Consider the following 13,789-nt stretch of genomic DNA (forward strand, 5'->3'; position numbering starts at 1 on the left):
AAATCGAAACTCTTGAATGTTTTTCCCTTTCGTTTACGTTGGCGTACTTCAGGGAGAAGCCATAAGAACTTAGATTTGCTGCTTTATTTATTTATTGTTTCTTTTGGTTTCTTGTCACATTCATAATAAACATTATTGAGTTATTACAATAAATTGTATATAAATATGCTTTAATTTTGTTAACATTCTCTGCGAATGGAAAATATATATATTATAAGAAAATGAGTCTGTTCTGTGAGTATTACAAATAATATTGCATGTGTGTAAATATATTTCTTTCGGTGTATGCATTTATATCTTTCTTGTTTTTTTCTCATTTTTTTTTTATTTTTATTTTTTATTTTAATTTTCTTTTTTATATATTTTCCTTCCATCAATCTTTACACAACTATAAAGAACCACGCCCAATTCCCGTAACCATTTCGAACCTACTTAAGAGTATGTGTGTGTGTGTGTGTCTGTAGTGTAGTGTGTGTGTGTGTGTGTGTGTGTGTGTGTGTGTGTGTGTGTGTGTGTGTGTGTGTGCCCGTGTATGTGTGTGTGAGTATGTGTAAAATTGAGTTAAAGTAATAAAAATAAAAGAAAAAAAATGCCGTTTAGATTACAATTAGAATAAATAAATAATTTAGTTAAATACACATATAGCTAAAAATTGCAACTTTTGAAATATATAATAAATATACATACATATATATATATATATATATATTATTTATATAAAAAAAAAAAACATTTATGATAATTTACATACATATGTCTATAATTATTATGCCTAATTGCGCTCTCCCTCTCGCTCTCTCTCCCTCTCTCTCTCTCTCTATCCCTCTCTCTCTCTCTCTCTCTCTCTCTCTCTCTCTCTCTCCCTCTCTCTCTCTCTCTCTCTCTCTTCATATATATGTGTGTGTGTGTGTGCCTAAAAGTCCTCCTCTCTAGGCGCGTATTCTGGCGGCGGCGGCGGTTCCGCTGGCGAGCGATCTAGTTCCAGCTCCAGTTCCAGTTCCAGTTGCAGTTCCAGTTTAAGTTCCAGCTGCAGTTGCTTGGCACGCAGTTGCTAAAATGTTTGGGCATTACGACAAACGCCACAGCCAAGAGCGAACTCCTCGCCGGTGGGCGGATGGATGACATGAAGGGGACACTCGTCGCCCAGCAGCTGTTTGGCCTTGGGCCCGGCGGGGCATTGGGGCAGCTTGATCTTGGGTATGTTGGTCAGGCGCTGAAAGTCATCGTGGCACGTATCGCAAAAGTGGGTGGTGCCAAAGCAAAAGAACACCGCCACCGAGCAGCAGTAGCGGCATTTGTATTCGAGAAAATCGGTGCCATGTTTGGGGCACATTTGGGCGCGCGCCACATCCGAGCAGCCGCCGCAGACGAGCTCCTCGGGATCGAATTTTTCGCCAATTTCCGCATCGCAGCGCGCCTCGCCGCCATAGTAGGCCTTCTGGCATTTGAAGCATACGTAATACGCATAACGATCCATTGCCAGCTGTGTCACATCCTTGTTGTCCGTATCCTTGACCACGCCCTCGTATTTGATGCTTTTGGATTTTGGGTTAAAACATTTGGAAGAAACAATTAACTGATATTCCTGGTCTGGGAGGCGATAATGTCTCAGATATATGTATGTGTTTTAATGGTTTTGATGCGTTTCCACCCCTTTTCCGAATGTGAAAGTGAATTAAGCAGACTCGATTTTACGAAAACGCCTCCAATGAGTGCCTATGACATAGAACTGAAAATATATATGGCCTGGCAGTGTTGCCATATAATAAAGTCAAGCCATTCGACACAACTCTGCAGATAGATTAGGCGAAAAGCGAAGCTGAAGATATCTTGAATAACAGACAAGTTGGCCATACTCCGATTTCGTTTAATGATATAGCAGTCCGTTGATGAAACGATTTTGGGTACCGATTTTTCAAATACCAAATTGTTTTAAAATATCTCAAAAGAAAAGCATGTTTTTTATAATTTCCGATCATTCCATAATACCACATTTCGTGGTAAAATCATAACAGACTCTACAACCTTTGCAGGCATATGAAAAGGTTTAAAATATTAACATAGTTTTCCACCCTTATTCCGACCATAAGCGAGATTTTCTATAATGCCTATAGAGAAATAGTTTTCAGAAATTTTGCACACATTTTCCGCACAGTTCGGTGAATTGGTTGCTTGAAATCGTTAGCTTGGCTTTTAGCCAAGAAACTATGCATGGTATACGTTTTTTTTCAGCCATTTTCTGTTTTCACCCTTGTTCGTGGAAATTGAATATGAATGTTGAATTGATGCATTGGACTTACCGCATGAGCGCCTTGCGCTTGACATCTTGCTTGAGTGCATTGATTGGCTCCAATATGTCCGATAAAAGGGGATGCTGTATGTCCGCCTTGCAGATGGGGCATAGCGAGAAGCCAAAGGTAATTCGCGGTCCGCTCCAGCGCTTCTCCAGCACGGCCTTGCAGCAGTGAAAGTGAAACACATGACCGCACTCCAGCTGTTAAGAGAGAGAGAGAGAGGCAGAGATTAGTTGACTTGGCATTTGTCTGGGTCATCATCTTCACACTTACATGTATGGATGGCGCACAGGAGACGGCCTCCACGAAGCATATCATGCACATGTCGTCCGCATCCTGTGTCAGCTTGGGATCGCGCAGCTCCTCGGCCAGCTCATTCTCGCGGGCATGGCACACATGCTGCAAGCAGGGCAGGCATTTGCGTTCGCCGGCCACGCCGCCGCAGGCATGACCGCAGGGCTTTGTCTTGAGGCAGGAATTGGCTGCATATTCCTGGCATTGGGCATCGGCGCACACGTTTCCAATCTCCAGCAGGCCCGAGTTGCCGGTGAGCCCGCAAAACCGACACCGACCCACAGCCTCCTGGGGGCCCGAGATGATCGTGTGGCTGCCATCGCGAAACTCAACCATTGCCTTCAGCGTCTTCGAGTCGGCCAAGGCGAGCAGCCAGAAGAGCTTGGTGCGGCCGCAGGACTCGTGCAATTCCACGCGTATGGCCTCCTCCTCCTCCTTGCAAACCTGTTAAGTTGATAAAAACAAACATTGATTGATTGATTGATTGATAGCCAGCAAATATATGAATATTTATTGAAGTGCTTACATAATTGATTGAAAAATGATATATGAATATAATTTGTTGTTTGATGAATGCAGTGCTTGATTGATTGATTGATAAAAATGACTAATTGATTGAACGACATATTGATTGATCATCAAAAAATAACACATTTGTTGTTTGATGAATTCAATGCTTGATTGATTGACTGAAAAACATAAATTGAATGATCATCAAAATACGTTTCAGTTTGAGGAATGCAATGCTTGATTGATTGATTGATTACTTGAATGACATATTGACTGACCATCAAAATGTATATTGTTTTTACAAGTGCAACGTTTGATTGAAAAATATGACTAATTGAATGATTGGCAAATTGATTGATCACCAAAAACAAACAATCTTTTGTTTTGTGAGTACAAAGCTTAGTTGATTGTTTGAAAATGATAAATACTTGATTGAGTGGCAAACCAATTGACAATCAGATATAATAAACAATTTTTTCGGATGAGTTTAATTGATTGAATGACAAATTGATGGTCCATATAAAATATATATTTTGTTTCGGTGTGATGACTGAATTGATTGAAGCTGGCTGATTGATCAATTCGAATAAAATATAAGCTTTGATTGATTACAGTATATGATTGATTGCATGACAAGCTGATTGACCATCACATTGAATGCTTGATTGAACTTGTGATTGATTGAATCGCGAATTAATTGATCAATAGTAAAAATATATGTGAGAAAAATAATATATAACATTTAAATGACTGAACAGTATGATTAATTGCATAACAAGCTGATTGACCATCCAAATAGATGTATACTTTGTTATTTGATAAGTTCAATGCATGATATGATTAATTCATTGACAAATTGGTTGGCAATCAACATTAAAGTATTACTTATTGGTTGATAAGTTAAGTGCGCGATTATAAAATATGGCGAACTCATGGTGGGCCTTTTTAATTGGTTAATGGACTGTTAAAGATTCGTTATATCATTGGGTTCGTTGACTGATTCTTAAAGCTTGGTAGATTGAACAATTAATATTTTGATTTAGAATCGTCTAATTGGTTTATTGATTGGCTAATTAATTGGCGCAATAAGGGATTGATTGAAGGATTGATATAAATTCATAGACACTCATTAAATGAATGACTGATTGAAGCTTAACCCATCTGATTGACTCAAATATAAATGTTGATTGACTGACAGCGCAACTGATTGACTAACAAATATAAATGGAATGATTGACTGAAGGATTGATATATCAATTTATAGATATTTATAATAAGACTGATTGCAGCTGGCTTACTCAGCTGATTGACTGTGCTTACTCAGTTGATTGACTGACAGCTCCACTTATTGACTAACAAATATGAATGTTGATTGATAGACTAACAAATATGAATGTTGATTGATGAATAGCGCAACGGATTGACTTACAAATACAAAAAGAATTATTGATCAAAGTATTGATACATCAATTTATAGATATTCATAAAGTGAATGATTGAAGATGATTGACTAACAAATATAAGAGTTGATTGATTGACTGCTAAAATGATTCCACTTACCGTGCGCTTATGTGTGCGTGTCTTGCGATTGAGATGCAAAAAGCGATCACAATCGCCGCAGAGCGAGCCGCATGTTTCGCATTGAATGATGGCCGCCGTTTCGCCATCGTCATGATTGGTGCACATGGGTCGCGTGTCGCAGAGCTTGGACCATTGTCCAGACGACAGTTTCTCCACATGATCACGCTCCAGCACACAGAGACTAGCCAGCGCTAGCCACAGTGTGGCCGTCTTTGTGCAATGCTCCGGCGTGCGGTAGATCTCCTCGAGCCGTGTCAGATTCAGGACAGACTCCGCAATGGCCGCCTTGGTGATCTGCGACCACTTCTCACTCAGCTTACCCTGCAAACAAGTGGTTTATTAGCTCGATTTGCAACATCTGAGAAATATCAAAGCAATAACTTACGCTAGCCAAATCGCGTATGAGTCCAATGATGCTCTCCGCCTGTTTGGTGGAAATGACTCCGTTGAGGAACCAGCGCTGGTTCAAATTGCGCTTGGACTCCTTCTTGGGTGGTGCGGAGTCAAAGCGAAACGGATCACTGGTTGTGCTCGGTGCCGGCGCCACCGCCAGCTGCTGCTCCGCTGTGGTTGGACGTGAGCGCAACAGCTGCACGGACAGATCCAGGGAGCTGCACAGCCGCACAAATGCGGGCGTCTTCTCCAGCTGCCCAGACTTAACGCTGGACGCAGGCACGCCCCCACCGACGCCGCCAGCTGCATTTGCTGTGTTGGTCTTGACCTTGACCTGCAGCTGCAGCGACTTGGCAATGACGGCCAAAAAGATGTCCAACAAGCCCAAACGACTCATGTCAAAATCGCTGGCGCTCTGATGCGCAATGCTATAATCGGCCGGCGGCAAACGCTGCACGCCCAGCAGATCCGCAAAGCTCTCCGGCGTAATTTCCGGCAGAATGCGACGCAGCAGCGCCGTCACCTGCCGCTGCACCCGATCGCTGCCCGTATGCAGCAGGCCCAACAGATCGCGCAGCAGACCGTGCTGCTGCGATAGATACGAGCGACCCACAACGCTGCCGGACAGGGCCAGCACCATGCTGAGCATCTCGAAGCAATAGGTGTCCGGTGCGCGGCTGCGCTCCGAGCTGCTCTCGCTGGACGTGGCCGCAGCTGATCCGCCCGCAGCTCCTGCTCCTGCTGCTGCTGCTGGCGGAGGAGGCGGCTGCTGTTTGAGCACATGGGCCAAATTGGCCAGCTCCCAGTCCTCCTTGGCGCGCTGCGCCTCCTTCTTGATGGCGTGCACAATGTGCACAATCACCTGCTTCTGCAGATGCGACAGCTTGCTGCGCGAGAACAGAATGCCAACCATATGTTCGCGCAGATCCAGCGAATCCGCCAGCATTGAGTTGGCTGCCTCCGATGTGGCTGCGCCAGTTGCTGTCACCGCATCGCTTACATTGCTGATCAGCTTGCCGAATACCTGGCCGGTTATTAGACGGAAAACGCGCAACGTTTCCGCCTCACAGATTTGCTGTTGGATGCGCGCCGCGTGCGCCAAACGCACATTGGCCCGCTGCTCGACTGATGGCGGCTCCTCGTGAACGGCGCCCACCTGACAGCTGGGCAGACCGAGCAGCTTGATTTGACGCACACGCAGCGTATTCTCCGGGCCGTGCAGTTCCAGTCGAAAGTGCGTGCAGGTCTCGTCGCTGATCTTGGCCGCAATCCACACGCACGCCTTCTGGTCCACGTCCACTGTCTTGATGAGATTCGTGTCGCCCAGCGACTGGCCCGCATAGAATACCACATTCAGCACCTTGTTCTGTTGAGATTAAGCAGAAAGTTTTTGATATGCTTAATTCTGCGTGATTTTTCGTTCGTCAATTGACAAAATACTGCTCTATCTACTCTGATAAGTGGGTACTCGGCTTCAATTGTATGTTAATGATTGATAAAGTGTACTACAGAGACTCTGAAAGGTGGATACCCAACTCAAGGACAAAGTAGAACACTACCCGATTTCTGAAAGGAGGATGCCCGGCTTCAATTGCATGTTAAAAACAAATAAAGTGCACTACCGGAAAAGTGGGTACCCAACTGCAACTTTTCGTCAAATCACAAAGTAGAGCACTACCGGGACGCTGAAGTGGTTCCAAGCTTTTACTGACAAAGTAGTACACTACCAGGCATTTAAAGACTGGCTACCCGACTGCACCTTTACGTAAAATAACTAGAAAGTTGCCGGTAGTGCACTTTCTGTGACAAGTGGGTACCCGACTGCAAGCGGCAGTTATATAACAACGAAGTGCCACACCGGGTCTTAATCAGCACCTTATTATTTTGGCAACAAAATTATGAATACTTTTAAAAGTGTTCACTTCAAAGAGTATTGATACCAGTTTCTGTCACTGACTAAAGTATACCTCCCTCCACAGTGCAATACTCTACTGTCAAACACCATAATCACATTTGAAATTATTGGAAAAGAGAGACATTCGATCAAGTTATTATATTATCAAGGAGATATTCGGTACCATAAACACTAAATAAATACGGTAGAAGCATTTCTACTTAGAAGAGCATGTGTCTACTACCTTAAGCTGCACCCTGCTGCACAGACAGGGCCCTACCGAGCTAGCGCAATACAGGGTGCCAAAGAAAATACTTTATATGCAAGTCAAGTGCCTTAAATAACGATCGCATATACCGCCAAAGAGTACTCCTTACTAATACTAATACCTATCGGTACAGTTAAGCTTGTCACTGAACTACCATTGGAAAGCTCTAGAAGGAGCTGACTTGGAACTAAGACTAAGAAATGAAAGGAAATGCGATGTCTTGGTATTTACCCACCTGAATGTCGCGGCTGTTGTCGATGTGGACGAGCACAAATTTGCAGGCATAGCTGAGTTTGTTCATGGATAGCTCGATAATTTTGCACTTGTTGCGATCCTCCTCGTCGCTCTCCCAGAATGTTTCCGTTGAGTTGTCCGTCAGGGATTCGGCCATGGCCGGCCGTGAGGAGACCGTCACCTCGAACATGCCCGACAGATCCGTATAGCAGATGACCCGGGCGCCGGGCACACTGCCAGCGGCCAGCTGATTGCTAGCGCTGGCAATATTATGCTCCGCATCGCAATGCGTTTCGCCGGTGGCGGCCAGCAATGTGGAAACGGCCATGGCATCGTTTTGCTCATCCGATTTGGACAATATCTTTGAGATGTTGCCAAAGACATGCGAGCTGTGCAGAAACTGATGATCCGCCTGCCGGAAGCGTATGCCAAAGCACTGGATGGCCACACGCTGCAGCGGCGAGCCCAGCGGCAAATGTAGCGTCAGATCTGCCACCGATTGGAGCAGGACATGCAGCGACTGGGTTATTAGATGTGCGAAACGTCCGCTGATCTGTGTATAGGCAGCCGGATGCTCCAGTGCCGGTTCCGCCTCCTCATACTTGCCATCGACCAGCTCGGAGCTGCCCAGCGCCAGCGAGCTGACGAACCACCACATCAGATCGTGCAGGCAAACGCCCTGCGTCACGCTGCGCAGCAGCCAGTTGAGCGCCTGCAGGGCATAGATGCGGCAGGCGGCGATCCGTAGACTGCGTCGCATTGCGCCGCGCAGCCGATCCAGTTCGTGTTTCTGTGTGATGAACGCCATTGCGGGTCGACTGAGCAGCGCGTTATTCTGTTCCGGCAGCGGACTAACCGGCGCCGGCGGTGGCGGCAGCGGCAGCGGTTGCGGCGGTTGCGATTTCGGCTGATCCTTGCTCTCGGCCGGATTGGGCTTGGTTAGCGTATCGTTGGCATTGTTGGGAGCATGCGGCAGCACGGCGACGCTGGCCAAAAGCTTCGGGGGCACCAGGCGACGCAGATGCTCCGACGGATAGCAGATGAGCAGCGAGCCGTCACCCTCGCTGGTCGAATTGTTGCGCCGCCGATAGACAACCTTCGGTTGTGCATCCAGCGGCAATGCGACCACCGAGGGCTGCTGCTGCAGTTGGAGCTGTTGATGATGCTGCAACTGCAGCTGCAGTTGCGGCTGTTGCTGCTGCTGCTGCTGCTGCTGTTGTTGTGCAACAGCTGCCCAGCCCTGGCCCATTGAGTAGCTGCGATGGAATTTGGACAAGGTGCCGCCAGTGGAGGTCGGATTTGCCAAAGAGCCGGACATCAATTCATAGTTGTTCGGCTCACACGACTCGTACGAGATCTCCGACAGGGGCTGCGCAAAACATAAAATTTCCAGATTAAATAACGTTTCTGAGTGATGGAAATTACCCGGCTTTGACCGGGTAGCAGAAAGCAGCAGATCAGAGAGAACCCGCGTCGAGTTGCCGCCCCAGAAATAATTCTAGCTTCTTTCCCCTAGCTGCTTCTTCCTTTAGCCCCAAGCTGAAGGAAATGCTTTCGTGGTTTACTCTTCGGTCTCCATTGTCTGATCATTATGGAATTTTATGGACGGACATCGTCTGACTTCCACTCCCTTGTTGCTTCTTTCTTGCCCGATTTACTTCGGCCTCTATTGTCCGATCTTTACGGAATTTTGAACGGACAGACGGACGACCCGACTATTGATGCTGAGCCAAGAATCTATATAGTTTACGGGCTCGGAGAGACGCTTCCTTCTGGCTGTTACATACAATTTGCACCAAACCAATATGCCCCTTTCTTTAGCCATTTAGCTACAGGGTATTACAAATTAACCTAGGCGTTTTGCCCTGACTCACCCGATCGTAGCCGTTCTCATTGGCATTGGCGCCCAGGCCAAACATCTCGTAGGGCAAATCCTCGTGGACGCCGGTGCCGAGGCACTCGAAACAGGCAAAGCTATCGGGCGCCAGCCAAACATTGTCCGGCGTTGCCGGCGGCACGCCCACAAAACTTTTCCGAAATGCCGTAAACTTGCCGCTCAGCCGTCCGATGCGACTGTTGCGCGCCGAGTCGGCGCGACTGGTGCTCGGCTTGCTGCTCAGATTCAGATCGGGCATGCCCAAATGCTGATGCTCTACCACAACCGGCATGGCCATCGACTGTTGCTGTTGCTGCTGCTGCTGTTGCTGCTGGGGCGATCGCTTCTGGCTGCCCACGATTGCGTTCGGCTGCAGGCTGCCCGTGGAGGAGGCGGAGGATGAGCACAGCTCCAGCAAAAATGTCGCATTCTCACGCATGGTGGTATAGACCTCCGAGTTGGCGATCAGCGTGGTTGTCTTCACGCCAAACAAATTCAATTCCGCAGCTGCAAAACAGAACAAAACACAATGTTACTTCAATAAGGATCATAAGAAATTGCCGCTGTAAAACTCCAAAGAAAAAACCTTGATATCGCTAAGAATCGATATGGATAGCTCGAGAATTTTAAGAGCCAGGCACACCAAATTTGGTATGCAGACTCTCGCTTGGCATACACAAGCCGAGAATGTTCAACTCTTTAAATAAATCCCGCACCAGCCGAGTTATAGCTGGACTTATGAGGCGTTCATTTTGGAGAGGCGACAAAAATGGGAATACAATCAAATGAAATGGAACGCGACTTGAGAGTCTTGCACTCAAACATTTTACTTAAATGCATTTTCCATTAATCATGGATTCTTTAACATTGTATAAGCTCTATAGAGCCTAAAGGATCTTGAGATTTTTCGTTCATGACCCATTAAACAACTCCCTTTCTGTTTTCTTGATACACGTAACGTTTTACCAGGTAGCTCGTCAATATGATTCAGCTAGTTTAACGTCACGTTTTTTGTATAACGTTGTTGGTGGCATTAAAATTATCAATTGATAAGGAATCTTGTGTACCTATTATTGGACTTATAAATCAGAAGCCGAAAAAAGTATAAAATTAACTTAATAATGGTCAACGTATTCTTGATTGACTGTGCGTCAAGACTATCGTCGGAAATAGAGGAACTTCCATAAATAATACTATTGTGAAATACACATAAGTATTTTCAAGGCCTTAGCGCAACCTTTTCAATATGAGTACAACCACGATTACTATAAAAGTGTTTATACTGACTGACAAGCTGATTGACAGATAGATTGACTGACTGACGGACTTACTGATTGATTGACAGACTAATTGTGTGATTGACTGACTATCTGAGTGATTGACAGACAGATTGACTGGATATATGATTGCCTGACTAACTGATTGACTGACTAAACGAGAGACTGATTGACTGATCGGATGACTGATTGACAGACAGATTGACTGGCTGACGGATTGATTGACTAAATGATTAATTGGCTGACTGACTGACTGTTTGATTGACTGATTGATAGACAGATTGACTGGCTAAATGATTGCCTGACTAACTGATTGACTGACTAAACGAGTGACTGATTGACAGACAGATTGACTGGCTGACGGATTGATTGACTAAATGATTGATTGGCTAACTGACTGTTTGATTGACTGATTGACAGACAGATTGACTGGCTAAATGATTGCCTGACTAACTGATTGACTGAATAAACGAGAGACTGATTGACTGATCGGATGACTGATTAACAGACAGATTGACTGGCTGACGGATTGATTGACTTAATGATTGATTGGCTGACTGACTGACTGTTTGATTGACTGATTGACATACAGATTGACTGGCTAAATGATTGCCTGACTAACTGATTGACTGACTAAACGAGAGACTGATTGACTGATCGGATGACTGATTGACAGACAGATTGACTGGCTGACGGATTGATTGACTAAATGATTGATTGGCTAACTGACTGTTTGATTGACTGATTGACAGACAGATTGACTGGCTAAATGATTGCCTGACTAACTGATTGACTGACTAAACGAGAGACTGATTGATAGACATATTGTCTGGCTGACGGATTGATTGACTAAATGATTGATTGGCTGACTGACTGACTGTTTGATTGACTGATGATTGATTGGCTGACTGACTGACTGTTTGATTAACTGATTGACAGACAGATTGACTGGCTAAATGATTGCCTGACTAACTGATTGACTGACTAAACGAGTGACTGATTGACAGACAGATTGACTGGCTGACGGATTGATTGACTAAATGATTGATTGGCTGACTGACTAGCTGTTTGATTGACTGATTGACATACAGATTGTCTGGCTGATTGATTAACTGATTGACCGCGATTGTTTAACCGACTGACTGATCAGACGAAAACGTTTACGAATGCCGCACAAAAGAGAATTGGCAAAAAAGAAAACCTTATCGAATTCACGCCTTCACTCACCTGCATTGGCGGCTTGTTGTGCGGCGGCGTTAACATTGTTGGCGCTGCGACTGCTCGCCAGATATTTGTCGCGGCAGGCGTCGCACATGAGGAACCAGCTGGAGGCGCCTTTGCCGCCCTCGCCGCAATTGCCGGCCCAGCCCTCGCAGAAGATGCCCACGGAATTGTAGCCCTTGCCCTTGGCGGATTTGCCGCAGCCGGGATGGGCGATGCGCATATGATATGTGACGGGCATGGGCAGAAATAGTTCGCAGATTTCGCACCAGCTGCCGTCGTCCTTTTTCTTGCGTTTACCCTTCTTGCTGGGATCCTTGCTGTCGCCGCCCAAATCACCGTTACCCTTGCCATCGCCCTTGGCATCCGTATCACCATCCCGAGCACCGTTCGGCGACAACAGACGCGGCTCACGCTGCTCGAGCGCATTCGTCTGGACAATGTGCACGCAGCCGGCACAGATCTGCTCCCAGAGATAAACCAGACAGCGCAGAGCCGGCGGCAACACGCTCACCAGCTCCGGCAACGGCTGCAGCTGCTGCTGCTGCTGCTGCTGATCCTCTCCAGAAGCGGAAACGGCGGCTGCCTTGCGATGCTTGCTGCGATTGTGCAGCGAGCAATTGCCGCTCTTGGCTAGCGTTTCGAGCGTCGAGGGACGTATATTGAGATAGTGTCCGGCATTGGCCACCTCCACCGAATGTCGCTGTTGGGCCTTCTGTTCGCGGGACAGCTGCAGCCGGGCATCGTTCGGATCGCGACGCGTCACCACCGTGGCGCCCTCCTTGGGCAGGCCGGGATGAAATTTGAGGAAACTGGCACAGGCCATGGCATCATGGACGACACCCTCGTGCCAGAGCAGTGCGGCAAAGACCGCACGTATGCTCTCGGCAAAGGAGGGCGGCATTGCACGCTTAATGGGGCCCATTGCATGGTTGCGTCTCGAGCACGTGGCCGCTGGATTGGCGGCATCTGTGCCGCCAATTTGCAGCTCACTTTGCGTCTCGCTGGCCTCGTTTGTTGTTGTCGTTATTTGCAGAACGCTCAGCTCATCCTCCAGCTGGGCCAGCTGCTGCTGCTGCTCCGCCTCGCTGGCGGCCGGCTGGGCGGCACGCCGCGGCGTATGCTTGGGCGTCGACAGCAGCGCCGCCGTTTGGCTGGCCGTGAAGTTCATGCGCCGCACGCTGGCTATATCAAAGTCGGCGCCACCAGCATCCGCTGCGCCTGGCTCCTGTTCGCGACAGTTGCCATTGCCGCGCATCGGCGGCGTCGTTGTCTCCGGGCCGCCCATAACACGGACCAGCTCGCGCACGGAGACGGCGGCCAGCGGCGGCGATGTGCCCGCCTGACTGGCTGGCTGGCTGCTGGCATCCGTGGCGGTTGCGTCGCCGGCATCGCCCTTGAACCACTTTTGCAGCGCCTGCAGCTTGATGGCGCCGCCGCCCACAACGCCCGCCAGCGCCGAGCCCAGATTGGCCGGCAGCAGCTCGGTCGTGGCCGAGGCCAGCGTGCTGTCCGCGTCGAGCTGCTCGTTGGATTTGGCGGGCAGCAGAAAGGGATTTGTTGAGCAGCTGCTGCTGCTGGACGCGATGACGGGCTCAAAGATTTTGCGCTCTGTCGGCGATTTGCTGTGCCTGCGTCCGGGACTGCTGGGGCTGTCCGCATTGCTGCCGCTGGGACTGGCCGGCGGCGCCTCCGCCGTGTCTGTGCCGGACTTTGCGCACCTGCCGGACTTGGCCGGTGCTGTGGCATCGCTGACCGGCTGGAGCAGGGTGCGTGTCAGATGCTGATTGAATTGCAGGCACCAGGCCTCCGTCGGATACCAGCCCATAGTGCAGTGCTGGCGTATGGATTCGGTCGAGAGACGCAGCCAGATGCCGTCGTCGTTTTCGATCTCGTCAATGAACGATATGATGCCGCCCAGCCGCACCACGCCCACCTGCTCGGACT

At 47.9% G+C, this 13,789-nt stretch overlaps 1 protein-coding gene across 1 annotated transcript in view; it reads right to left on the reverse strand.

Annotated features, from left to right (window-relative positions):
- Positions 1-859: 859 nt before the first annotated feature.
- The window catches only part of LOC115766822 (E3 ubiquitin-protein ligase highwire), a 66,965-nt gene continuing 54,035 nt past the window's right edge, over positions 860-13,789 (reverse strand). Inside the window, exons 17-24 of the mRNA XM_030710858.1 lie at positions 11,849-13,789; positions 9,343-9,851; positions 7,470-8,837; positions 5,065-6,438; positions 4,659-5,000; positions 2,568-3,032; positions 2,301-2,494; positions 860-1,535 (exon numbers count right to left, since the gene is read on the reverse strand). The exon at positions 11,849-13,789 is cut by the window's right edge and continues 412 nt beyond it. Of these exons, the coding sequence (XP_030566718.1) occupies positions 1,052-1,535; positions 2,301-2,494; positions 2,568-3,032; positions 4,659-5,000; positions 5,065-6,438; positions 7,470-8,837; positions 9,343-9,851; positions 11,849-13,789 (6,677 nt within the window). The 3' untranslated portion in view covers positions 860-1,051. The remainder of the gene's footprint in view (positions 1,536-2,300; positions 2,495-2,567; positions 3,033-4,658; positions 5,001-5,064; positions 6,439-7,469; positions 8,838-9,342; positions 9,852-11,848) is intronic.

The sequence above is a fragment of the Drosophila novamexicana genome, unplaced genomic scaffold (genome assembly GCF_003285875.2).
Source record: "Drosophila novamexicana strain 15010-1031.04,08,12 unplaced genomic scaffold, DnovRS2.1 tig00001270-arrow-arrow-pilon, whole genome shotgun sequence".
NCBI lineage: Eukaryota > Metazoa > Arthropoda > Insecta > Diptera > Drosophilidae > Drosophila > Drosophila novamexicana.